This window comes from Struthio camelus, chromosome 5, assembly GCF_040807025.1.
Source record: "Struthio camelus isolate bStrCam1 chromosome 5, bStrCam1.hap1, whole genome shotgun sequence".
NCBI lineage: Eukaryota > Metazoa > Chordata > Aves > Struthioniformes > Struthionidae > Struthio > Struthio camelus.
In genome coordinates this window covers 42,302,001-42,329,125 of record NC_090946.1, presented here as the reverse complement: position 1 = coordinate 42,329,125, position 27,125 = coordinate 42,302,001, and the positions used below count along the sequence as shown (strand labels likewise).

Genomic DNA, 27,125 nt, shown 5'->3' with positions numbered 1-27,125 from the left:
ATTTCTCTTCTATTTCTGTAAAAATAACTGCTGAAGAGCTTGTCTTATTTCCATTCCTGTACAAAAATAAATGTGAAAATCTTCATTGATATTTTCTGCTAGACAAAAACCTTGTTTCCTGGCCAAGACAGCTTACTGCCTGAGAGCAACATGGAAGTCAGGATGGGAGAAGAATTATGTTTCAGAGTCTGAAAGCCAAGAGCCATCTACTCCCTTATAGGCTATGAAGAGATATAAAAATTCCTTTGTAAGCACACTGGTTTGTTCGAATGTCCTCGGCCAAAGATTGCCTGGTTGCCCGCTGCCGAGCAGTGAGACGCACTCTGCATGGTGCCAGTCTGTGCCACGCAAGGGGCTGTAGTTCACCAGCCCTCCAGTGTGCAAAAGTGTTCCTGAAGAAGGAACAGAGATGCTTAGAAATGCCCATACCTGGGGAGAGAAGATCTCTTCTGTTTCTCAGTGTGCCTCTCTACCTACAGCTGTGAAGAAGACCCTCCTGCACTGTGCCAGCCCGGGCGTGCGGGCGCCAGCATGGGTGTGCGGGGAGCGCTCCCCTTCCAGCAAGCGAGGAGGAAGAGGAGGAGGGTGTTGTGCAAGCGCTGGCCACGGGGCGAGGCGGGCCCTGAGTCAGGTGCTAGCACACCTGCCGGGCCTCTCCCAACAGCTTATAGAGCAAGGAGCTGCCTCGTGGATGCTCCTGTCCCCATCCTCCTGCCACGTTTTGCACCTGGCTTGAATGCGGCGAAGACCACAATGGGGGTGTTTTACAGTAAGAGCCAGGTAAGGAAAGGAAAGGAAAGTGGCTGTAAGGTTAGGTGTGTAGACAGCCAGTCTGCAGCCTTTGTGGTGGAAGGAATGATGTGGGAAGCCTGGTTATTCCTTTATCTTCAGCTCGGAGAAGATTTCTTCTTCAGCAATGGGGCTGATAGCAAGGGGTGGCTTTTGCTTGGATTTTGTGCCTGCTTTGTATTTTCAGACTGATGAACACGAGAACTTTAATGTTGCAGTAGTTCAAATATATTTCGAAAATTCCCCGTCAAAAAAAAAAAAGTATTTTGTTAAACATTGCTGTTGTCTTTCACTTCCATCCAATTAGATTCAGCAAAGCAACTTGCTGACAGAAAATAAAAAGGTATCACTCATGTCAGTGGGGAAATTCTAATAGGGAAACTAATAGGAAAAGCCAGAAAATGAGTGTCATGTGAGTTGTTAAAGATGAGCTCTGTTAGAAACTGAGGTGATTTGGGGGCAGGAGGGAATGAATGGTGACACCAAACGTGCTCATCGTAATATATAGAACTATGGATTTGTTGCAGTGGTATTCCCTGCTCTATAGGCAGTATACCAGAGCTTCCTCTTGTGAATGTTTGTTCTATTGTTATACAGATTTACTCTTTTTATTGCTTAGAATGAAAATTGCCTAGGGAAAATACTGCTCCACCCTCAGCCCCCAGACTTTTGATTAAGTACCGTGTTTGTCTGATCCTTGTTTAGGGTGAGGTTGGATGACAAAATCAAACCAGTTTCTTGGCAGGATTGTTAAATGTCTTTTGATAACCTCCTAGATTTAGGTGGCTTCCCAAGATTTCCAGTGGTACTTCCACGTGACCTCTGCCTAAGGGAATATTGGATGAGCTGAATTATTCTGTGAGAAATAATTACAGATTTGTTGCTTTCATTCCCTGCTTTAGGGAAGTTTTGGATAGGCCATAGAAAGACATTTTTCAGGTCCTCATTATCTATGAGCCAGTTCTGCTCTACCTCAGACATGACAGTGGAGTTATATGGCTATAGAGCAGCTGATGAGCTGTATCATTACATCACAATATAGTTACTAATTCTTGTCCTGCTAGATTGTCTACTCTTAGTTGTGAAATATGGTAGATATATATGACATCCTTTGAATTTACCTAGACCTAGATGAGCTCCAGTTATTTTTAATAACACAGCAAGGCTCACTGTCACGTATTTCTCTGATTGAGTTGTTAAGAGTCAGTCAGACACCTCAAGTTGAGGGTTTCCACAGACTTCTTCACAATGAAAAGTGGAGAGCATTGGAAGTTTTTTTCTGTGACTGAGAGTATGTTTTAAGCCTATGACCATACCTGGCTATAAACCTTCAGGGATGAAGGAGAAGATGATGCACAAGGAAGATCCTCAGTCTAGAAATATGTTAGATAATTAGTATTGAAACATTTAATCCAATAATATAACCAATTATACTTCTGTTCTTTCTTCTTGCATGTTAATCTCATGCATTTTGTATGTTATGCAACAGACGGAACCCTCTCCATGCAACTTGCTGACTGTAAAAATCATACAGATGAAAAATGCCAGGAAAGCAGACTTGTGTGAGTATCTTTTCTTTACTCCTAGAGCATCCACATGCTTGTGAAACTACTGGGATTTAACAAACACTACAGAAAATTTATAAAAGCAGAGAGTGAGTGAGAGAGAGACAGAGAAGATGCATGACTGTGGTATGCTGAAGATGAAGTAGCATAGTTAGAAGATATCATTTTTCTTAGATCTTTGCCAGTGTAACTCTGAAGTCCAGCCACCAGTTCTAGTCCAAAAGATCTCTGCACAGAATGAGTATAAAGTACATTCCGATTTACCTGAGAAAACGTGAAACAAAGGAAGGCTATTTGTTTTCAGGGATTGGTGCAATGAGAAGGTTAGTTGAGGGACTTTATATGGTTCTTTCTTACAGTAATATCCACTCTGTGCATCCCTGGCAATGTCACAGAATAATTTCTGTGAGCTCAGAACTGGATGCTAGAAGTTTCTCATGAACTGTGAAACTTAATTCAGCCTTAGGAAATGCATCTTTTAAGGCTTAATTGAGTACTTACGCTATTAGCTGTTTTTATTCTTAGCTGTTTTCAGAAAATCTCCAGAACTTGACATTTATGTAAAACCACAATGCTCCAAAGCTCCATAAACTTCAAAGCAATTAATACTCCAAAAAGATGTGACCTGTAAAGTACAAGAGAAAAAACTATGAATGGCAGTCACCGCCAGTTTGAGGATACGGCTGGTTGTCTTACGTTTATTCATGTATTCAAATAGAAAGGGCCTGAATCTAGAACGTTTCTACAGGAGCAAAACCAAATTAATTTTTTTTTCAGTTAAAATGATGCAAGACTGTAGCTGTACAAAAGGTTTTTATGGACCTTTCTACAGTGATTTATTTTGAGTTTTGTTATAACTTCTTTAGAGCCCAAATGTATATGAGGAAGAGTTTCTTGCTCCCACTTTTGTCAATGAGAAGCAAGATACTTTGTTGACTGTGTGGAGAAGAGGAGTCAATATGTGCCTTCCCACTTGCTGACTTCTAAAGCGTGAATGGGAGATTTGAAGTTCCTTTATAAGCCGGAGAGAAATCTCCTGCTACAGCTAAAACTTATTTGAAGGTACTAACACGTGCTCTGAGCTGAGAGAGGCATGAAAAATACTGCCATTAGATACTTCTTTCTGAATAACCATGCCCAGTTAAGCCATCTGAATGATAACGAGCCCACTAAACTTCCTACCCACCCATTTCTCTAGATCAATGCTTTTTGTCGTTGCTGCAAAATATTTTTGTTCTGAAGGGAACTGCCTATGTTTTGATGCTGTCCTTGCTAATGCTAGAAAATTTTTAGGAAAAGGGACAGGTTATTCAAATACTCAAGCGTTTCTGCTTTCCAGTCCGGTACGTATTCCACCAGACTATACTGCTACTCAGAGTAGTTGTTTGAATGACAACGATGCATTCAAAACATATGGGTCTGGAAATAGTTAAAAATATTCTTCAATATTTGCTCAGTAAAAAAGAGGGTTTTTTTTTTAATGTATATTCTTATGGAAAGACGACTATTTTTCCTTAGGCTGGTTCATTTTGGGAACTTCCAAGTTTTGGACTTTTTAAATTTCAGATTATGTTCATATTATTTTGGATACAGTATTTTATAACATTATACAGTACATTTTATATATTTATTAAAAACTATATTTTATGGCATTGAAATTGGAGTTCTGCTCTGTATGACTTCAATACATGGAAAGATCTTTGAGATGTTGAAATGAAATGTAGTCAGTGAAATACATTATTTTGTCAGGAACTATTGTCCAATATGATGCTTATTACAGCAACCCACAAGCTTCGTCCGGTTTTTTGTTCTCGCACTGTTGTTATTGTTTCATTGTTATTTATTACTTCACCATGATATTTAAGCAGTTGCAATCATGGATCAGAACCCTAGTGTTCAAGGTGCTGCTTGAAATCTAGTCATAAAATAAAAGGATGTGGACTGATAAAGCCTGGCAAGGGAGAAAACGGAAAAAAGATATAAGTCGGCTTGTTCAGAAACATCTCAGCAGGAATCAGCTTTAAAGAGGGATGTAAACGAGGACAGTGATATTGCTTTAGGGATACTAGTAGGGCACTCTACCCAATGTGGAAGGCAGGGTTGGAGAAAGTCTGAAAGGTTTTTTTTGCTTGTTTGTTTGTTTTATTTTGTTTTTATTTGAAGTTTAACTATTAGGTGATGGAGATTAGCGTCATATGCTGCCTGGAGGCAGAGTCTTCCAGAACTAAATGAACTCTGATAGTCTCACTGTGAAGGGCTTTGAAAATGAAGACGTTTATTTTCACAGATGTAACACACATTCTTATAAAAAATAAGTTCCAATAATCTAAATTATCTAACAGTTTACACTCTGGAAAACACCACCACCACATTTCATGAGGGGACTGTTCCAGGTGGGAGGTGACATGGTCCAGGAGATGGTCTGAGAGAACTGTGTTTGAGACTACATACTTAGTTTGGATCCTTTCAGCACAGTAAGAAAAACGATATCTTGACTGTCATGAAAAACCTACTCCCCAGCACCGACCAGGAGTAGTCTCAATGTAGGTGTCCAAAGGCTGTCCAAGAGGAGAAGGATACTTAGGTCATGTCTGTTAGCATTAAAAAAAAGGAGGTAGTGAGGCATTAAAAAGGTGGATTTAGCCCTGTTGAATTTGAGTTGTCTACAAGACACATAAGTCTCTACTTTAAGCCAGAACACCTTGTGTTTCTGCTGTTGTCTAGGATGTTATGTGGTACTGCAGCTATGGTATTTTTTAGCATGGGTCATATTGCTGTAATGCTTTCTAATGGTAAAACACAATTAAGATCCAGTCCAGCTGCCATCCTGGAAGATAATTAGAAACTTAGTGTAATAGCTGGATGAAGGGACTATGCTCTCACCAACGCATGCTGACACACCTGCTTTTGGCAGGATATTGCTCAACGGTGATACCACAGCTGACACTTCAGGCATGTTGGATGGCTGTTCACATGTCATGGTTGAGGGGAGTGACATAGATTGCTGTTGTAAAGTCCTTCTCTATACATCACATTTCAGCATAATTGCTCTTCTTCAGCTTCTGTAGTTGGATGTTTTTTAGGCTAATATATCAGCCTAGTGATGATTTACACGTCCCTGACTAGTAATGGGAGCCTTGTACGTATGCAAGAAGAGGCACTTGATACCTGCTGTGATAGTGCAGCACGAGTGACCAGCTACTGAGTACCAGTCCTCACGTTTGCATGTACCTAGAGCTGATAGGGTAAACTGTGAGACTGAGGTATCTGAGAAATGTAAAAATGATTCTTGGGTGTTGTAAAGTGCCTCCCTCATAAAACCTTGAAAAACCTCATGAATAAGAGGTAGTGAGGTTTCAGATGATACCTCTGAAGTACAAAAAGCATAATGAAAAAATCAAACAGATGTGAGCAGTGATTGTGTCAAAAGTCACCTGGAGAAAATCAGAGATCTAAAATGAGAGATCAGAGCTCTGACTCCCTTTCTGACAAGTGGTTATTTCTGAAATGTGTAAGCTACAGTACAGTAGCAGGCAATGATCACACAGACAGCAAAGCTCAGTCACAGAAAAATATTGATGCACTTCTGAAACAGTACTTTGCTCTGCACAACAGATGTAGCCCCACAGCAGAGCAAATAAAGTATATGTTAGTATTTGGGGAGCGTGAATAAAATAAACTTTGGATCACTGACAAACAGATTCAAAAGAAGGATAGGAGAGTCTTATTCAAAAAAAGGATAGGAGAGTCTTTCCACAATCATCTTCTGATCCTCCTCCTAGAGGGGACAAGCGCTAACAGCCATTTGTGCTAATATCAATCTGGAGTTTCCAATAGTCAAGAAAGATGTTCTTAGGGACTTTTGCTATATACATACAAGTTTGGAAGCTATTAGAGCTGCTGGAAAGTCAAATGATTTCTATGTGTTTAGTTATTTTTTATAGTTTATGTATCTTTTATATACTAAGTATCACAACTCCCTTCAACAGACAGTTATTTTTTTTTTCAGAAATACAGGAGAAACAAAAATAACTTAAGTCTGAGGGGAGTCAGAAAAAAAAAAAAACATTGGCTTCGTTAGCTCTTTAGTTTCAAACCGAGAGCAATAAAGGGTCAGGTCAATAATCCTACATTTCTCAAAGTCAGGTTTACCAGTAAAATTTTACGACTTCAAATGTACAGGAAAAGCTGAGTGGGACAAGGCTAGGTGCAGTCAGTTGAAGGTGTGTTTGTTACGCAATGACTGGAACGCTCGAGTAGACGGCTTTACAAATGCAGGAAATATAATGCTGATAGAGTGATTGTCATTTACGGATAAAATACCCTCCTTCCTGTCTTTAGCACTTCCATAGGTACTCATCCATAGCTAGCAGATTATGTTTGGTACAGTGATCATCCTCGAGTTTTGAGTGTAGGGTGCAATGGATTAGTTAATCTTATGATTCATGTTCACCTTCTGTTTCTTAATGACCGACAAAAAATATTCACAGACAGGTTATTTTGACCTCATCATGAAAGTGCTCATTGATGATCTAAGCATTGCCCTTTTCTGCTAACCACTATTTCATCCTAAAGCCTTGGTCCTGAACATCCCTCATCTCCGGTGGAGCTCAGGTGGGAAGCCAAACTTCACAGCTGGCCTCTTAATCTGGGAAAGGAAAATGAAAATCCCAAAGCAGCCCTCCATAACACTTAGGCACATTCAAATTTGCAAGTGAACTTTATGACCTGAATGCACCTCTGATTAAAACAGTAAAATGAAAGCAATGCAATCTCGTGCAAAGAAACAGCCATCACCTCACTCTGTCCTGGGAAACACAGACAAGCTTGCAAAACTTGCACATCAAGTGTGCCAAATGTCATTATTGCTCTCTTGGACCAAAGCACAGAGATAGAGGTGAAAATAGTGACATTAAGCAATGTTACTTATACAGCTTTGCTGGCTAAAACTCCCCCTCAGGACAGCTCCTTCTCAAAGTAAATGTTAGACCATTGAACTGTTCAACATTTTGATGCCTTTCTTACATATGCTCATTTTAATCCACTTCACAGTGGATTAAACATAATCCATCTTCTCCACAGAAGTATCTTTTCTTTTCATCTTGTTCATGAGCTTTACAGCGTGCATGTGGGTGTGTGCGTGTTACCTCCTTTAACTTTCTGAACAGGAAAAAAGTAGATGGACATAAAGGTGCCTTGACAGAAGACCTGCCATCTGTGATGGCAATGTGACTTCACGGAAACCATCAGTGCAACAAGTTCTAGCTGAAACTAGGATGGGAAGCCAGTTGTGCTAGAAAAAAGAAAGGATACTCAAAAAGTAGAAGAAACAGGACCTATAACCAGAGAGCCGTAGAAACATTAAGGAATTTCCATGCCTACCTGTGGAAAGCCCAATACGTTAAGAAGGGGGCTCTGGCACGGTTGCTAAAGTTTGCTGTTCCCTGTTCCTAAAGGAAGCGGACAAGTTCTCTGTGGGACTGTAATGTGTGTGCGCATGCATGTTTGCGTGCAGATGATTTTTCAGTGTTAAACTCTTTGAAGCCTGATGCAGATAGACAGGCTGACTGAGTATCTCTTTGAAAAGGAATGCAATGTAACTGCATATTTTGAATGTTTATTATTTTTCCATACTCTTTCCATTACTTTAAAAGAAAGTAGTTCTCAAGGAGAGAAAACTGCCTGGCTTTTACAATGAGTAATTCATTGTAAACAATGAGTGTATCACTGACTTGATAACACCTTATCTAGCATCCTGAACTACATTCTGCACATTGTCCTGCATGCAGAGCTTAAAAATTAAGTCAGTGCAACACCGGAATGTGGTTCACTGGTTCATTGCTTTCGCACCTTCCTTCTCTTGAACAGTAACCCAGTCTGATTGCTACGTGAGCTTGAGCTTGCCAACAGCTTCGGTCCAGCATTTCCGCACCAAGACAATTCAGAACAGCAAGAACCCGACATGGAATGAAACCTTCCACTTTACCATTCAGAGCCAGGTCAAGGTAGGAATGGTGGCTCTCCTGCTGCCCGTCCCTGTTCACTCTCTAGGTGCTTTCTGACAATTGGGCTGCAGATGGCTACTGAGATGTTGCTTTCCCTGCCCACGAGTAAGCCTTTCTTACTAAGTCTCAAATGTAACATATGGCACTTCCATTCTGCAGATCTTTCTGAATTCACTTGCAAAATATTCACACCGTCTCTGCTGTCTGTAGGATCTTATGTTTGTTAAACCTTATACAACCTTTATAAACCTTTTATTTTTTTTTTTGGTGATTGTTCCCAGAACATTCTGGAGCTGAAAGTCTGTGATGAGGACAACGTAACGCAAGATGACCATCTCCTTACTGTTTTCTTTGATGTGTCCAAAATCCAGCTCGGAGAAAATATTCAGCTATGTTTCCAGCTGAATCCACAGGTGTGGATAAAAATCAAAGACATAGCTGAAAGGATGTGGTCAAGTGAGAATGTGGTTATCTCAGCTTTCCTCTTGGTCTCTGGTATACATGCCTTTCTTACTGTTTGTTCAGTCCCATGAGCATATCCATCAGTTTCAGAGGTTGATGCCCAGGATTGCTTGCACCACTACAGTAAATTTTGGATGCTCTTTCCATAGATAGAGTTGGCCAATAATATCAGATACAGATAAGCCTTGTTGCTGTTTTTGATGTCAAAATGTCAAGAGTTTACCTCAACAGTTTTAGACATTCCTTTCCAACCGGAAAGTGGTTCTGAGCTGTGGATTATTTTCTACTAACATAAAAATAATGATCTGCAGTCATATACTGCAAAATCAATTTGCTTGAGTGAGTTTTTCAGGAGCTCTTGATTTCATATGGTTGAAGCAATTTTATCTGAGGTTTTAAGGAAAAATATTTAGACATACAAATAGTTACTTTACTTGTGTGAGTGCTTATTTGATTTGATATTTGTTTTTTTGGAGAGACTGTTTCTCTGTGCTTTATTTTCCTTACTATTCTCCCTAGAAGGGTAACAAAAAAAAATAGCTTGAATTGACTAAAATAACGGACTGGAACTGACAAACAATAGTAGCGTCAAGACAGGGAGGGTTTTCTAGAGATCATATATAGAGAAATGGAAGAGTCTCACCGTATGTTAGTAAAAATACTATCTCCGAAATTAAAAAGGAGGAAGGACTAATTTTTAAAGATTCTCTCCAAAGCAGTGAAACTAAATGACCAATTTCTCTTTGAATCTCCGCAATGTGAAATTTCGGAATGATCTGTTTGGTCACTTCCAACATTTCAGGGCATGCTTTAGATATCCTACTGATAAAATGGGAAAAGCTTTGTTCTGGGGCAATATATGGGTAGATCATCTAGAAGCTGAAATGTGTTGGAGGCAAGTGCAAAAAGTTTGTGTTAGGAAGGAGGCGGCAGCTGGGTATGGAGAGAAAGGCACTGCAGAAGGAGAGACTCAGAGGACTGGGAAACTTAGGGAGGGAAAAGTTCCCAGAGATGAAGGGCTGAACTGATGATTAGAAGTGGTAGAGACAAAGAGGGAACTGGGTAAACGGAGAAGCTTTTCTGATGCTGGACGGGATCTACAGAGCAGGTGGAATAGCGGTGCAGTAGTGGTGAAAAAGCCAGATCTGAAGAGAAAAATATGATTGAACAAGTGATAGAGCAAGGACCTGCAGGAGGTTGAGGAGTGGTGGCTATGAAAGAAATGGCGCTGCATGGTGCTGAATCAGGATAAGTCTGAAGCTCTGAGGAGGGGTATCAGAGGGAAAGAGACACAGGCCAGGAGAAGTAGTGGGGGAGAGAAGGAGAACTGGGCGCAATGGGGGCAGTGGTATAGACAATGCCCTTGGCAGGTGGCAGAGGCAGGAACGTGTCATACTGCCGTGAGGAAGACCAGGGCCAATGAAATAACGTGAGGGTGCACACAGCTTCTGCTGTGGGGGAAGGAGAGCTGCACTGAGCTCTGCATAGGTTGAAAACCTCAGGGAGGGAGCTGCAAAAGATGAAGATGAGGACCATGCACGCAACGAGGCTGCAAGCTTGGGCTCTGCCACACCAAAGAGCGTGTACCTTGGACTTTATATGCCCAAACATGCCATCATATTAATGTGCCACCAGGCCTTTTTGCACAGGTTGTGGGTAAGGGCAGTGAGAGGGGAAGCGTCATGTGGACATGCCAGAGGAATTTAGTCTTGCTCATCCTTAAAACTAATGGGAATCACTGAGAGCTTGTGGAAGGGGGAAGGGAAAGCGAAATGGCAAGTGAATGACTAGTGAAATGGTGAGAGATGAACCTATGACCGGAGAAGGGGAGAACAACTGCCAGCAAGCCCTGCAGTATGCGTTACGTGAGGCCTACAAGGTCTAAACTAGCAGCTAGCTACTATAATGGATACAACATGAATAAACCTAAAGAAAATGAAATCCATTGCATATGCAGTACAAAGAGGTGAATACAAGTTTATAGAAGGCCCATAAACAACACAGATTCTTGCACCCTGCAAGGTACAACTTCCTAGGAAAATCAATGCGCAGTGACTTCATTTATTTTCTTTCCCAGGGAGAAGAGGAGCTAGAGGTTGCATTCACAATGGAAAGCAGGTGAGAAAGGTCAAATATGTGATCGATAGAAATTATAAGTCAGAAGCAAAATGTTACGGATACAAAACATCTATGTACACTTCTGCCCCCAGTTAACACTGTAATACTCTGAATGAAATAGTGGGGTAACCTGGGCATTTAGTGAATGTTTGTGTACGGCATTTAATAGTAAAGCAGTTGATAGTGCATGGTGTGTATATATCCATACTGGGCATTCAGATACACTGAAAAACAAGCACCAGCACTGACTGAAGCGTAGAAATGTCTCCTGTTGCTACCACTCTTCAGGCCATGTTGGGCATCCTACACAGAAGGAAGTTTTTAGACGTTTTGAAACCCCTCTTGCTCCTTCCTGTGTGGTCACAGATATTTGCTTTACCATAAAAATGTGGGAAAATGATATTTTGAATTTGTTTTACTTGTGGGAATAGATTTAAAAATTTTTTTTACTGTATTTCTCTGCTGACCACACAGTTAACGGAGAGAATGGGCACGTAAATCAGTCCTAGTGCTGCTGTTGATTTTTAAGGTAAATGGTAATATTTTTTCCTTTTTTATTAATGGCATGCTGGATGAATTTGCCACTTTCAAGCTGTAGTCCCCTAGGTCTGAATCTGAGCAATGCTCGGCAATAGTGTAATTCTGCCATCTCTTTGTAAATTTGTTTCAAGTGTGTCAGAAAACAATCCTTTTTGATATAGGGAGGAGCTGCTTTGTTCAGCAGATCTCCAGAAACAGAGCAGCCTAGGTTTAAAGTTCAGAGTCCAGGCCTGTGAGGGGCAAATTGGACTGTGTTCAGCTAGAATGTCTTATGCTGTTTGCCTGTGCTGTCAGTTCAAAGACATTTAAAAATAAAGCTAAGGAAATAATAAAGAAGAGTTAAAAATTAGGAAAGTGCTAGCTGTGAACGGATTATTTTTGTTTTTGTCTTTTAGTCCGGACCTTCCTGAAAACATTGCTACTAATGGAGTTTTAGTGGTAATTTGTATTTCATAATCCTTTTCCTGTTGTATAGACATGGTTATGATGTAGCTAGAATTGCAGGTATCTGGCAATTGCTCCATACCGTGACACGAAGGCACCAGCTGAGGGACAGGCTGTAACTGGTGAGCCACCTTGGTGCTGGCTCTCCCACAGTCCCTCCAGTGACTCACGCTGGCAGAGGCTGCAGCTGGAAAAGTCATGCATAACCTGCCCTGAGCGCTCAGCGCTTCCCCAGGCTGCCTGCTGGTGCCGGGGCCAGGAGGAGCTGGGTTTGGGAAAGGTGACCTGTGATCCTTCTCTGTGCTGCGAGCTACACCGCAGGCACCCTTCCTGCCCCACGGACACCCCTTCCAGCCAGGCTGCTCCTTCAGCAGGTCCTCTCCAGGCGGGTCTCCCCACTGGGTGCAGGCAGATCCTTTCCCCTCTTTCCTCATCTCTAGAAAATCAGTTATTCCTATCATGGAAGCCCAAGGACACTCTGGTTTTTTGTGCCCATGCTGGTGGCTGGGCCGGGCTGCGCCCAGCAACGGGCTGGGCAAAGTTCCTGCGCTCTCCCTGGAGAGAGGAGAGGGAAATTTCTGGCTGAGAAATAGCGCTTCTGGTGGTGCAAGCCTTTCTCTCCTTTCCCCTGCTGTCTCTTGCAGTGCCGTGAAGTTTCCTGTCTGGAAGTGCAGGTGAACGGTGGGAGGCTGAGGAAGGATCATCCAGGTTAGTATTTCACTGACTCATAGAGCAAGACTGAAGGCCGTTTTATAGCAAAATGTTCAGCATTTTACCTTTGAAGGCCCTGATTTAAAATTATTTTAAGTGCAAGAGAAACACCCACTGAATTCAAAGGACTCAGGAGGGAACTGTAACTGGTCAAAAATATGATTATTGCAGAATGGGGGGTGAATGTCTGGTTTCCATATAAAATACTTTCTGCTATAATAACATCTTGTCAGGTGCTTATAACTTTCCAAAATATTTATACATGAAATTGGAATTTTCTAAGCCCTTAACTGGAGCAAATTCCTTGTTATTTCTTGATGTTTCTGGATTCAGAGACAAAGAAAATAGGCAGGATGAAGACTGAGCCTCTTTTCTCAATGTAACTGTAAAAAAATCTCTTTAGCTATAACAATACAGAACATGCCACTAGGTGAAACACGAGACCCATCATATTGCCAAAAGTCCTTGTTGCATGTTTTAAGCAGTGCATCAAAACTTGTTCAGCCTGCAGTTGTTGACCTGCGCGTTTGCTATGCAATTTTCAAGACATCACACGCTGGCATCTCCTCATGTTCTCAAACCAGCAAACTGCTTAAGCGCATGGATGCTTCAACTCAGTTGCCATGATTTGGTGGATTAGGGCCCAAAATGTTTGAGTGGGGTAATCCTTTTGAAGGCTGACATTTATATCGTTAAGTATGTGGATTTACAGAGTATATTTGTTTTCGAACACAGATTTGTATCATTGTATATGAGGACTATTTTACAATTCCCTGAAGAGAGATATCCTAGGAGTTATTATGCGAGGGCCAGAAAAACATTATACATTATTTTTAAAAGTGCTAGAAATTATTTCAGAAAAAAATATTACATGTTAAAATAAAGGTACAGATGGTGAGGGGAGGATATTTTATGGATTCCAAAAAGAACTGTGTCCTGCTATGGAAAAAAAAAAAGCCTGCTGTGGAAAACAAAAAATTACTATCAGCTGTAAATAGTCATGTAATGAATAGAGCAGTGGTGGCAGCAGTAACAGAGTATGTGGTACTGCAGGCATATTATACTCATTGCAACAGTTACTACACAGCATTTTCTATGCCAAAGCTCTAAAGCTGAAGCCCAGAGACTCAGATAAGTGAGTCTATTTATTTACTTATCCTATAATTTGGGTACCGAAATGAAATCATTACTTAAAAGATATGGTACATTATTTTGCTGTGCAAGCCAAGGAGGGACACTTGTATCGTGTAAACCACCTTTTTTTTGAAGAATTTTAGTCTGAAACTCCTTTGTAGCCCAGAGCATAAATTACTTGCCGTCTGCGCTGAATAACCTTGAATCCTGCTGAATTCGGTGAGTACAGGTGGAGTTCAGATACTCACTAGGTGGGGATCTAGTCAAAGTTTTGTTATAGCTACGAAGAGCAGGTCATAATAATATGCAGCGTCTTTGAGTATTATTAGTCTGTAAGGTGGCAAAGATTGTTAGTGGGGGTGTGACAATATTTGTTCTGTCATCTCTTCAGAAAGAAAATTTGCATTAACTGTGGATGGGTCCTATGAAGGAACCCAGACCCATACTCTGAGCTCCTGCCTTTGCCCTGCTTCTCCTGCCAGATTCCACTATATCAAGTATAATCAGTCAACATTAAATGTGGCACTGCCGCAACGGAGACAGCTCAGCAGGGTATGTGATCAGAGCTAACATGCAGATATTTGCTGTGCGTGCAACGTCTTTGCTGTGTGTTTCTGTGGGGACCTCTAAGACCTGTAGGTATAAGTCTGTGTGTTTGCAGGGAATTAGTAAGTATATGTATGTAGGTGAGGCAGGGGAGACTGCTTTTACCTTTTTCTCCCTTTTTATGTAACAATTAACTTCCCCCACAATTTTTAAACTTTTTTTCCAGTCTATATCAAGTCAAAATGAAAGGGATACGAGTGAATCTGTGACTCTAGCTCTGACCTCGCTTCCTATACAAGAGAAAATAACAGTAGCAGAGGTGAGAATCTCTCTTTCTCAATAAAAATCAGCCCAAAACACATTCAGTTCTGTGTGCGATACGATGACTTTTACACTTCAGTGCTTCAGCTCCAGTCAGCCATGACATATTCTGCAGTGTAGGGTGTGAATGACACTCTCTGCCAATGCAGCTATACAATATTTCATTTTTTCCCTTTTATTCTGTGTGTAGTTCCAGGCGTGCAGTTAAACCCTATTCTGAATTTAAACTAAATAATCTCCTCAGGACATTTCTATGTTGCTCATCAATACGGTATGTGAGCTAACATTAATTAATATAACATTTAAGTATTTGCAAAGGGGGAACCTGAAGCAGAAGATACAATGGAAAACATCCGTATGTCTACAGTTCAGACCACCAGCTTTCAATGCGCTTCCCAGAAAATGATAAGCAAACTAAGCAATCAACAAAATAAACAAAAAGTTTAGGTGACCTAAATCCACTTGACTTTGGTGAATTGCCCAATTCTACTCAACTTAGAGCGCACTGGAGCCCATTATATGTGTAATAACCCAAATTAGTGCGGGTGAGATTCTGCAGCTGCGTTGCTGGTTGCTAAGCTAGTAAACTCAGTCCACGGTTGGAATTGGGGAGGAAGATGTGGGACTAGTAGGCTGAGGATGCTTATGCTGTTTGTATTGTGATTTTCAGGACAGGACATTTGACTTGCATGCAAAGGCAAATGAATGGTAAGTGAGACTTTCACAAGGCCTAGTCTTATAATTGAGATGTTTGCACCCGTACAAAGCCCATGGGAAATCAGCAGGGGACTGTGCATGCTCAGTTGTAAACTGGGATGAGTTAATCTTTTGATTATAGGCTTTTGTTAGCCAGGTTCTTCTTCTTCTGTGATGCGGAATTAGTCATGGTTCCCTTTTCCTCCCAGTTTCCAAACTGTTAGTTCAGTAAGCAGATTTCACGTTCTGTGCACTATTATGTCCACAGATGGAGAGAACTGGTCCACACAGAAATTACATTTCCATACAACACAAGGTGGAGCCAAGGCATGGTAGCTGTCATCTCAATCAATTGCAGCACCTGCTGACAGTTGTTATCCTGTTATGTGCATATATGGTAGATACTGTTGAAATGTGAAAGATCAGTTATATGATCAAACAAAACAAACTGCCTGAAATGTCTTCATTTTAGTAAACATTAATCCAGTACGCATCTCACCCTGCATTTATTTGGGATCTTTAATTCCATGATACCAGAAGTATGTTGCAGAAACATCGTTACAGCCCTGGGACAATCTCACGCTCTGCTCTGCATTCTCACTTGCAGTTTTGGTAGCAGTAACTCCAGCTAACAGAGGCCTGTCTGTGATGTTGCTCTTTCTCATGTTTTACATTATACTGTCCACGAACCGGTCTGTGACACACACACACAGCTGGAGCTGACTGCGGCAAGTAATAATGCAGAATATTTTTGCCCTGGTCTCAGGACTCAGGGTCTGTTTTTCAGGCCAAGGAATCTAGATGCTCGCCTGGGGTTTGACCTGTGCGCTGATGAGCAGAGTTTCCTGCAAAACCGGAAGAAGGTGGTTGCTGCTGCGCTGAAGAATGTCCTTCACCTGGAGGAAGACCTGCAAGAGCACGAGGTCTCTGAGAAAGGCGCTGTTAGGGGATTTTTCTCTCTCCTTTCCCTGGGGCCAGCAGATGAGAGCAGGCATGGTCTCCCCCTGTAAGCCCCCTCCATTTGAATGGGGAACGAGGTCCTCTGTCAGCAGCTCCTTTTACCAAATGCTGTTTGCAGCCACGGTGATCTCAGCCTTAGAGGCCACTGTTCTGTCTGCATGAGCAAATTCTCTGTTTCCAGCTTCACTTTCAGGTGATGAAACATTTGAAAGAACTTCAAACCAATGAGTTTGGCATGTGCCATATTTTTCTTCAAAATACTTCCTGAAGTGGCAAAATCTTTCACTATATTCTACAGGGATAACAAGCAACTTAGGTTATTTATGACTCACAGAGCGATGTTACTTTTCCTCTACTCTATGTACTTTCTTTTACCGGCATCTGGATCTTTCTACTGCATGGTTTTCTTCTTTTGACATGCATGTGACTTGATGTCACTTTTCAGTCTCTGCTTTCTGCCCTTTTTGCGTTGAACAGGTGCCTATAGTGGCTGTGACAACAGCAGGATGTGGGATAAGAGCACTCACTGCCATGTATGGGAGCATTTTGGGTCTTCAAAAGTTGCATGTTCTGGACTGTGTTTCATACATCAGTGGCTCATCTGGCACAACATGGTGAGTAGTCATTTTGTAAAGATTTTATCTGCAGGAAGGTGCACTCGGAAATTCAACACTTTCGTGGAGCCAGAAGCTCACACTCTTGTTTGTGTCCTCCACTCATATGCATACATTACATGTATATACACACACACATATAGATATATGTGTGTGTGAGTGTATATATATACATACACACACACAACTTTTTGATACTGTTTTGTGATTCTTACTGCATTAAGCAAAACGCATGCTTTGGCTAGGATTTTAGACCATGGCAAGTGAAAAAGGAGTCTCTTGAGTTACTGCTTCTGTATGATGCCTTTAAATGCCAGGGTCAGCCATGAAAGACACATAATAAGTGCATACATTCTGTGTGACCAGAGTAATTTATCCCTAATTAAATGAGGACACTTTATTGGAACTGTTAAAATCCTTAATCCCACGCAAAATTAGCTTTTAGGTTTTTGAACAGAAATAGCAAAAACAGCTTGTGGAGCTGCATGCCTTTGGTCCAAGTGATTTTAATTGATTGCCTTTAGACTTGCATCTCTGCTCAAGGTGAGCACAAAGGAAAGGAGTGATCTAAAGATTAAAAAAAAAAAAGTACCCAAAGCTCTGCAAAGTATATCCTCTGAATTTCAAAAAAAAAAAAAAAACAACTTCTTTTCTTTTCCCTTCCCATTTTATTTCCTGCCTGCAGGACCATGACAAAATTGTATGAAGATGCTGACTGGTCACGTAAGGATCTTGGAGAAATAATTAGTGAAGCTCGGAAGCAAGCAGCCAAGTGCAAGATGGGTGCTTTTTGCATGAGAAGTCTGAGGAACTATTACAAAGAGCTGAGCCAAAGGACTCAAGCAGGACACAAGACATCTTTCATTGATCTCTGGGGACTTATGATTGAAGCCATGTTAAATGATGGGGTAATGTCTATACATCTTTGCTCTCAGAAAGTTGGTGACCTGATCTTTGTGGCCGCTAGGAGACATTAAAATCCTAAGAAGAGGCAGCAGGATAATACCGTTGTAAATTTTTTTGCACAGTGAAATTCCATATGATTGGTGGGAAATCAGTAGGTGACATGTAAGAAGAACACCCACTTATTTACATTTAGTAACTGGGAGACACAGAGTATGTCTACTCTGGAGTCAAAAGTGTAACTGAATACATAATATAGCTCAGACTAGCTTTAAGGCAACCAACACGCAAGTTAACACAGTAGTTGTCCAAGGTTTTTGAGATTCTTACGCATTTTTTAAAGCCTCATGTTTTTACATCTCCACTGTTGCAGTACATGATTTATAGCTACCTCACCTATATTTACACAAACTGCAGTTATACCTTTGAATGTATTGCAGATGTACCCACTATGCAATTGCTGCGCTTTGTGAATTAGTGATGCTAGTTAGTGTATAGATGTCTGCTAGCGTATAGATCGACAGCTCCTTAGAGATCTTAGTTACAGAAACTGTGATTTTGAAGGTATCGTTCAACTTTTTAGGATTTGATCTCTCAGGACTTCTTGTTTTTGCTAATTTTGTTGAAATGACACAAGCAAAACTTTCCACATAAATTAGTAGACTTGTGGTAGCTGGAGAAAAAACTAATTTATTTTAAAATCCTGTGTATGTAGTTTATACATTTTTTTCTAGGTGAAATAGAAAAATAAAAAAGATCCCATTTCATATAATATTTCACACTGTATTTCTGGCCTCAATGCTACCTAGAAAAAAATTGCTGGAATTTTATTTGGCTGAAGTGCACTCAAAATATCCATTTCATGTATAAGCTGTTAGTATTGGATAGCTTGAGGATTTTTCTTCTGTGAGTGTTAACTTTCAATACTGACTTGAAAAAAATTATTGACTAGAAGTGGTGCCTTGAAGAACTCTTATTTTAAAAAGATGAAATTAGTAGTACATGATAATAGCAGAATTAGTAGAATTAGCAAGTTCTGTCCTTTTTTTTTTTTTTTTTTTTTAAACTAACAGTTAGCAATGCCAAGCTAGGATAGCATATGAAGCATCTCATTACGGGTGTCTTATACTGCATGTAAATAATAGGCTGATTATCTTAACAAGAATTATTCCTGTTTCCATGATTTTCTTGCCTTCCGTTAGTCAAGCATATGGAAATAAATCTAGGTGGAAATTCAGATAAATGACAGCCCACATTCAAATGCTATGGTAAGCTGATGTGTTTATGGAACTGATTATCATTTAATCATTTTTTTTCCAAATCCAGAAATGCCACCACAGACTTTCCGATCAACGACAGGCAGTGAATCAGGGCCAGAACCCACTGCCCATCTACCTTGCTCTCAATGTCAAGGACAAAATTGCTACCAAAGATTTTAGAGGTAATGTTTCAGTTCCAGGAAGAGAGCTGAGTTCATGTCTAAGGAGATACAGCTGAGTACATATTCTATAAATAAAGGAGGATTGCTCTAAACTCTCACTCCAAGGCAGGAAATAAGGCAGAGATATAAACAATAGCTGGGTGCCATAGAATAGATAGCAATAGTTTACTATTTTGTTAGCCTTTTTTTCATGAGATCATCTGATACGTAAGTCTGGATGTTTAGACAGTAACTTCAGACTAAACACACCATAGATCCGTGGTGCTGTGACAGAAGGGCAATCCTCAAAGTCCTTGAAGAAACCAGTTCACTAAAGCTTTGTTAAGTTCACTCAGCGTATGTTTTTCATGGTCAACTAACAGCTGTTAGTTCCATTGCTGGAAGCTAAACTGCATTGGAGTTCACTTGCCATGACAAAGGCTTTTAACTTCCTAGCTAAAAAGGAATCTGAATTTAAATTTTACCCTAGCCTCTAAATTGTTCTTTCGCCAACTCGGAAAAAGTGTGACAGCTGGTTAAATTGTCAACTGGGTCTGAGAGGTGACTTTGTCGGTAGGGTTCGCTTAGGGTATGTGCTAAATCAGCTTGCCTGCAAAAGTTGAAGCCTGAAAGGTTTATTCAATGTCTATTTACTTTACCGTTTTTAGCAGCATGTCTTCTTGGGTGCTGGAGCTAACTTTATGAATGTGTTGGCAGAGTGGGTGGAGTTCACCCCATATGAGGTGGGCTTCCTGAAATACGGCGCCTTCATTCGGGCAGAGGATTTTGGCAGCGAGTTCTTCATGGGCCGCCTGATGAAGAAGCTCCCCGAATCCCGGATCTGCTTCATGCAAGGTGACTCACTAGCCTGAGGAAATGACAAATATTTAATACAAACGCAATGACTCTGGAAATTAGTCCCTAGCAAGCTGCTGTTCTGCATGTGACAGCAGAAGTACAGAATCATGTCAGAAATGGTTCAGTATCTCAGTCAGCGAAAATTCAGCATGTCTTCTGAGACTCGCTAATCTCCCCAGTTAGCTAAATGGTTTTCTAATTTGAACTATGATAAAATGAAACTAAAATTGCAAGTTATTGCATACCTTCAGAAGTGCCTTTAAAGCATTGCTATTTCCCTTAGCTTGCAAAACATTTTGCAAGTTGGAAATCTGTAAGACTTTGCAGAAGGTGAGGAAAATACTGAGAAGAAATACATGAGACAAAGAAGAGAGGATCAGAGAAAGAGTCGTCTGAAATTATTGCTCTATGGAAGGAAAAAGGAGATGAAAATGAGAAAACGACAATGTAGTATTTGTGCAAAAAAAGTACATTGTTCCAGATGTTGGAAGGGAAAATAATTTGAAATTTCTTCTGAAATAGATTCATTCTGAACCAACTCTACCACTGAAATAAATGTCTGGGCATATGCCAACATTGGAGAAAAATGTGAAAAAAGCTAAAAAAAAAGAGCTGGGGAAGGAGCAAAAGGCGGTTCTTAGGTAAAGCGCTTGCTTATGTTTACCTCAGTACTTCTTATTACACTTGTCCCACTTTTTAGGAATGTGGAGTAGTATCTTCTCCAAAAACCTCTTGGACGCCTGGCATGCAGCTGACAATTCAGAGGATTTCTGGCACAGATGGACACAAGACAAAGTGACTGAAATAGGTAAATCTGAAGTACCCTTTGACTTATGGCCTCCCTCCTCCAGGCCCCTGTGATTTGTTAACTACACACACACTTCTCATTTTCTGAGTTTTTCTGTCAGTCTCATGCTCTCAGTCTTGGGATAGGGGAGGCACTAGGAAAATCAAATGTGTCAATTTTTCTGAATAGCAATTACTTTGTTTAATCTGACACCAGCATTAGTGAGATTCTTATTACAAGTTTAGGCATAATCAGATAGACCTTGATGGAAAGGTGATGGGGTTGGATATGCATGAAGCAGACTCCAAAGTGTTGTGCCTAAAGGCTCGGAAAGCAGAGCTCCTGTTAAAGCCTCTCATCACCTCTACTTGTTAGCACAGAGGGGAGTTTGAGAATTTCTTTTTCCAATTTATATTCCCCCCTGCATAGTGCATAACTCCCTCAAAAGTCTGTTTGAACTGAAAGACTTAGTAGAGGTCCAAGGAAGTCAGCGGGATTGAGCTTTATTACACCAAAAGAGAAAGGAAGCTACATAGAAAGATTATTCCCTGCAAATATCCTGACCAACAGCACCTTCATGTTAAAATTCAAGCAACATGAGTGATCTGATGATGAGCACACTTAGGTGACATATCTGTGGAATATCTTTTTTGTAACAAAAAAATTATGTTCAGGTTTATATAAAAAATTTGCACATCTATGTTGAACAGAGCTGGCCAAAACCCAAACCAAATTGAACAAACTGTTTTTTAAAAGTCAAAATATTTCTTTTCTACCTAACACATTTAACTTTTTCTTTTCAATATAGGCTTTGAGTTTCAAATTTAACCTAAACAAAATTCCAAAAGCATTAACCCGCTCAAATATATAAGTACAGCAATTTTTCCTGCTTTTTGTTTGCCTAATATTTGTTTAATGTGGACCCATGTCTCATGAAACAAATGATTTTGTTTCATGAGAAAAAAGATCCTTCAGTCAGATATGGCAAATCAGGGCTGTAGAAAACAAAGTTTATATTGTATTAATATAGCATATATATATATATATATATATATATGTATACACGCACTTATATTAACATAAACAGAGTTTATATTTTGTCAAGGAATTCACTGGAACTCACTGTAGGCCATAGGAAAAGAGAATGCATTGCGGAAACACAGATATTTAAAAAAATGGGATAACACCTTTGACACTTAATTCCTTTTTCACTTGACTTTGGATATAGTGTTTGTATGCTATGTAGTTAAACATAGTTAAATACTATACTACAATGGTGACCAGACATTTAGCTACGAAGACTCCTCCTTCAAATGCTTTGTCTTTCCTGCTATGTGGAGATGGAAAAAAATATTCTTATGGGTCCAGAAGAACATCCAGAAGTGATCTATAGAGGCAATAAATTATTCTGTGAACCTGACCTGCAGATAGTCCGCAGTCTGCTTGGACCAAGAGAGATAAACTAATCTGTCATATTATAATTTGTTAATCAAGAGGAGCAAACATTGCAGCAGTACCGTTTTGGTTTATTCTCACTTTTTATTTCAAAAATTATTGTAGCCCTGGATCAAAAGCCATTTGCTGCCTACTGCTGCTATTCGGCAAGTTTTAGATTCAGCCCTTAAAGAAGTGATGGCTGAGGGTTTTAAATATATGATTACTCCTGGCAGAGAAGACGACCCTTTCTCCTCTTAGCACCTGGCCTCCTTTTTGTGCCTAGCCTCCTCTTAATCATGATGGTAATTTAACTGCACGTAATTTATGCCGTATATTTTTAGAGGAACAACCAGACTTGCCTGAGAAACCGTATGAGATGGCAACATGCATGTACACTCCTGCAAGTGGCCTTTCCACAGCTCTCCGGGATATTCTAACGGATCGCCCTGCCGTGTCGAAATATCACAATTTCCTGAGGGGCTTCCAGATGCACAACGAGTACGTCCAGCATGAGCAGTTCTCTAAATGGAAAGGTATAGTGCTTCTGCTTACTCGTTGCAGCAGTCCAGACCTAAGGACTGCAATTTAGTGGAGGAGATTTACAAGTCTTGAAGAGAATTTAACAAGTTTTATGGTTACTTATTAATAATTGTTGAGAAGGGAGGTGAGGGAGAGTGAAAGAACACCTTGTGTCTTTCAATAATGCAGTTGTTTGGTTAATTTTTGGTCCTTATTGGGATGAAAAATACTGAGATGGGGCTCCGTATGCACGGAAAAGCTGCCTCAGTTTTAATGTAGTTCATAGGTTTGGAAAGTCAGACAAAAAACTGAGTGGAGAGGCTGAAGGATTGCCTTTGTGACCTGGCTAGGGGAAAAGTGACAGGAGCTGGTGGTGGAGGAAGCCGATAGTGTTGGAGGAGTTATGACCAGGCATTGCTTTGGGTAAAGAGAGACAGAGACTGGACTGTGACTGTAGAGTTGTGGTCCAATGATCCTCTTTCATAGCTATATGAAATTTAGGTCTCAGCAGTATAGGAGAGAGAGGGCCTTGGCCTTCCTTTTACACACCAAGGTGTCATACTGTGGAAAACCATACTCTTATAAGGCGAAGGTGAGCTGTAAAATAAAGCACTATATCATCAAGCAAAAAGAAAATCCTGCATGGGAGGAAAGTTCACCTTCCTTTTGCTTTCTAACTTGACAGATATCTTTCTGCAATTTGCTAATAATTCCACGTCTTTTGCTTTTTTAGACACCTTGCTAGACACTTCCCCTAATGACCTGAGAGGCAACTCAGAGCACCTGGAGTTGGTAGATGCAGCTTTCTTCTTTGAAACCAGCTGCCCACCACTTATGAGACCAGAGAGGAAAGTGGATGTCATTATACACTTAAATTACACTGGTGGATCACAAATCTCGGTGAGAGCACTCAAAATTGTCTTTGTTTACTAAAGACTGTGCTTTCTTTAGCGTTTAAGCAGGTGTCTGTAAAACTTTATTAGCAGAGCTTAGTAAAGGTGCTTAAGGCTGCTTCCAAGCCTTAGAAGAAGAAGGGACATTCCCAGAGGGGAAAATATCTGTACTTTTCTCAAACTATTTTTGAAATAGCCATAAGTGGAACGATTGGACCACTGTGCTGCACTAGTGAACTATAGAATAGCAGAGTGAAGTTACGGTTGAGCTGCAACTTCTATTAAAAATTCATGTAGGATTTTAAAGCACAAACATAGCTACAAAAATGTTGACTGTGATTCAGTTGCTGACTTCAACATGCATTTTCTTTAAACATAAAAAAATTCATTTGTCTTTCTGTTTGTGTATGTCGTTTCTTGATTGTTTAGAAACAAACTTTTGAGTGAAGAAGTCCTTCCTTTTTATTCAAAAAATGAATAAACAAAAGCTCCCTCCTTTTATAGTGGGTTCATAGCAAGAGATCAAATACATTTGCTATGTTTACAGAAATCTGATTTTGTTATAGTTGTTAGACTTTGGAAGTGGTATTCAACTCAAATATCACTGCATAAAAACACACATTTGGACTTCTACTTGGGGCTACAGTTGCTTACCTTCTTGTCTGCTTTTCGGCACTACAGACTATTTTGTGCAACTTAGCATAAATTCAGAAGCAGCTTCATCTTTGTATCTTTTTCATTTCTTATGTTACTCCCGTTTGGCCATGACCCAGCCTCTGGAACAGGCTTGTAGATACTTTTCCAAGCAGGGATTGCCATTTCCCAAAGTTGTGCTGCAGGAAGATGAGAAGAAGAATCTAAAGGAGTGCTACGTGTTTGATGATGCAGAGACCCCAGGAGCTCCTATACTGCTTTATTTCCCATTGGTGAATGACACCTTCCAAAGATTTGTAGCACCTGGTAAGTTAGCAGTATTCAGCTCTTCTGTTGACCCAATGAACTTTTTCTACTCTGAGTGTTTTTTTTAATCCCAACACATATTTTTTCCTTTAGTTGCTTGTTCCTACTAGTAAATACATTGCAAAACAGGATGACACAAACTATTTGCAAAATCAGTTCATCTGGTGTATAATTTTATCTACCAGGCTTGGTACAATTCGGTGAAAGAAGAAATGTATTCCTCAAGTAGAGGAGTAGGAACTAATTTCTTCTTGAGATCTCCAGAAGTTCACTTTATGATGTAGCACAATGTTTATTTTTCATATTTTTATAATGTAATTTCATATTTTTATAACATAATTAGACCTCAGGCAAATTACCTTTATAATATAGAATGGCTCTGTAGAAGGCTGCTGTGCTTTGTACTTGGGCTGTCCATTGTGTTGGTTGTATATCCTGAGAAATCAAAGCAATAGTATGTTAACTAAGGACTTCATAAATACCGTCCTTTGGACCAATATTTTCACTGGATGAGAAACTGCTTTTGTTTTTATGATAATTTCCAAAGCTACTAATGTTCTGCTTCCTTCTTCCTACACTTCTCTTTATTCTTTTTGCCATTGTTGCATACGAGTTTATGAGCAGTATAGGTACTGCTCATAAATCTGCAGGGGAAGACTTAAAGCGTCTGTGAACACTCACAGAATGACATGCCGTGACTGACAGTAGAAGATGTTAATTTCAGTGGAATCTCTTTTAATGCCACCTTTTTTTTTTTTTTTGGCTTGCTCAGAAGTCGATTTTCAGAGATCAAAATATAGCACATATCTTCATAGCAATCCCATTTGTGATCTCTCTATTCTTGGCATAGTCTGTCAGGGTACAATAATTCCCTGGGACTGTACAAACACCTCAGCAGTGAAATTTACTGCCTCTTTCTTTCGTTAGGCATGTCACGCAACGCTGCGGAAATGGACCAGGGCAAGGTTGATATCTCCAGTTTCTGCTCTCCGTATTCAACTAGGGAGGTCTCACTGAAAGCAGAAGATTTCAACAAGCTCCTGAAGCTGACTAATTACAACATCATGAATAACGAGAACATGATTCTTCAGGCCTTGCGCGCAGCAGTGGCACGGAAGAAACAAGCTCAGAGCCAGCCAGTGTCACAGCCACAGTCCTCTCTGCTTGAATAGCATTTTTCTCTGTCTTACTAAGTGTTTATCGTCACAGGCCAGAATAATATATCAAATGCATTAGCTACTCCAGTGTTCTTGGTGGGTGCCATCTCTTTCTAACAAAGCAGCCTTCTCAGTGAAGACAGCTTGAAGTATTCACTTTAAAGTCATATGATTCAATTTAGTGAGCAGTTGATTTTTGATCAGTAATTTCAATATTAAATGAACTAATCTTATGTTATTAAACCACATCTCATTGTGATGCACAAAATGCAAATATTCAGCTGTGCATGATAAGAAAATAATTTTAACTCCCTCATTGCGATCTCTTATTGTCTTGGTGGCTAGTTTTCTTTCATCTGCAAAATATTGTGTCATTTCGCTGGGACCCTTGGTAGCCAATTCATGAAGCCCTCTTCAGATGCAGAAGGTGGTGATCATACAGTATCAATTAAAATTGTTTTATTTGGTTTTAATAACCAGAATTAAATGAAATTCTACCTTTAAAAATGTTCTGTTTCCCAGTTGCTTTTTTGTCATGAATTGTCATGTCTTATCAAGGATAGTGAATATTTCAGACTTTTGTCATGTTAGATGACGGGGATGTATGGATGGCGGACTTTGGTTCTTCAGTGACGTCTATTCTTATTAATTAAATTAAACTAATGTATTTGTTTTAAAGCACCGTTGCCATTTCTGCTCATAGTTAACTGTGTTGTGTCTCATGCTGCATGTGTGTGTGCTGCAGTTGCCTGTATGAAATGCAATTCTGCTTCAATAATTCTGGAACTTGTTCAGTGTAGGGAATTTAAATATTACTGAAAAAAATAGCATGTGAGGGGGTATTGCAAGATATATTGTAATTGCACAGACAGAAGCACACTAAAGAAAATGAATAAGATACCAATAGTCTTTTCACAGCGTCGTAGTAGCTGTTGAATAACCATATAATGCAAAATATAGCTGCTAGGTAAGTTAGTACAAGTTAAGACGATGTGATTGCCACAGTCTAACTACTCGTTTGCTGAATACATTGAAGTGCAGCGGCTTTGGAGAAAAAGCTGATTTACATAGCATAGCACAAAACATAACAGCACTCCAAAGTCAATGCAGTTGCCAAAGAGTAGCAGAAGAAATGCCCAAAGCATTTCCTCGGAATGTACTAAATGATGTGTGCACATATCCGATAGATAAAGGGGACTTGGTGAAGAAAGCATAAGTAAAAGGCAGTACACCTCTGCAAGTTGTACAGGAGACCAGTTTGTAGCTCAGGAAACAATTGTATTTCA

The 27,125-nt window shown here is 40.1% G+C and overlaps 1 protein-coding gene across 1 annotated transcript; it reads left to right on the top strand.

Annotated features, from left to right (window-relative positions):
- The first annotated feature begins 695 nt into the window (after window positions 1-695).
- On the top strand, window positions 696-26,540 carry LOC104150431 (cytosolic phospholipase A2 epsilon-like). The gene is made up of 20 exons (XM_009684685.2): window positions 696-780; window positions 2,279-2,351; window positions 8,223-8,359; window positions 8,641-8,772; window positions 10,899-10,939; window positions 11,875-11,917; window positions 12,568-12,631; window positions 14,160-14,320; window positions 14,541-14,633; window positions 15,306-15,343; window positions 16,098-16,254; window positions 16,769-16,905; window positions 17,591-17,813; window positions 19,135-19,249; window positions 19,946-20,083; window positions 20,787-20,894; window positions 22,652-22,843; window positions 23,563-23,729; window positions 24,496-24,682; window positions 25,610-26,540. The coding sequence occupies exons 1-20, from the start codon at window positions 754-756 to the stop codon at window positions 25,852-25,854; spliced, it is 2,478 nt and encodes an 825-aa protein (XP_009682980.2). The 5' UTR covers window positions 696-753; the 3' UTR covers window positions 25,855-26,540.
- Window positions 26,541-27,125: the final 585 nt, after the last annotated feature.

Excerpts from the sequence above, each read along its gene's own strand:
- LOC104150431 (XM_009684685.2), top strand. The coding sequence starts at position 754 with ATGGGGGTGTTTTACAGTAAGAGCCAG. Across the intron at positions 17,814-19,134 it reads AAGCCATGTTAAATGATGGG|AAATGCCACCACAGACTTTC; the intron begins GTAATGTCTATA and ends TTCCAAATCCAG. Across the intron at positions 20,084-20,786 it reads CCGGATCTGCTTCATGCAAG|GAATGTGGAGTAGTATCTTC; the intron begins GTGACTCACTAG and ends CCCACTTTTTAG.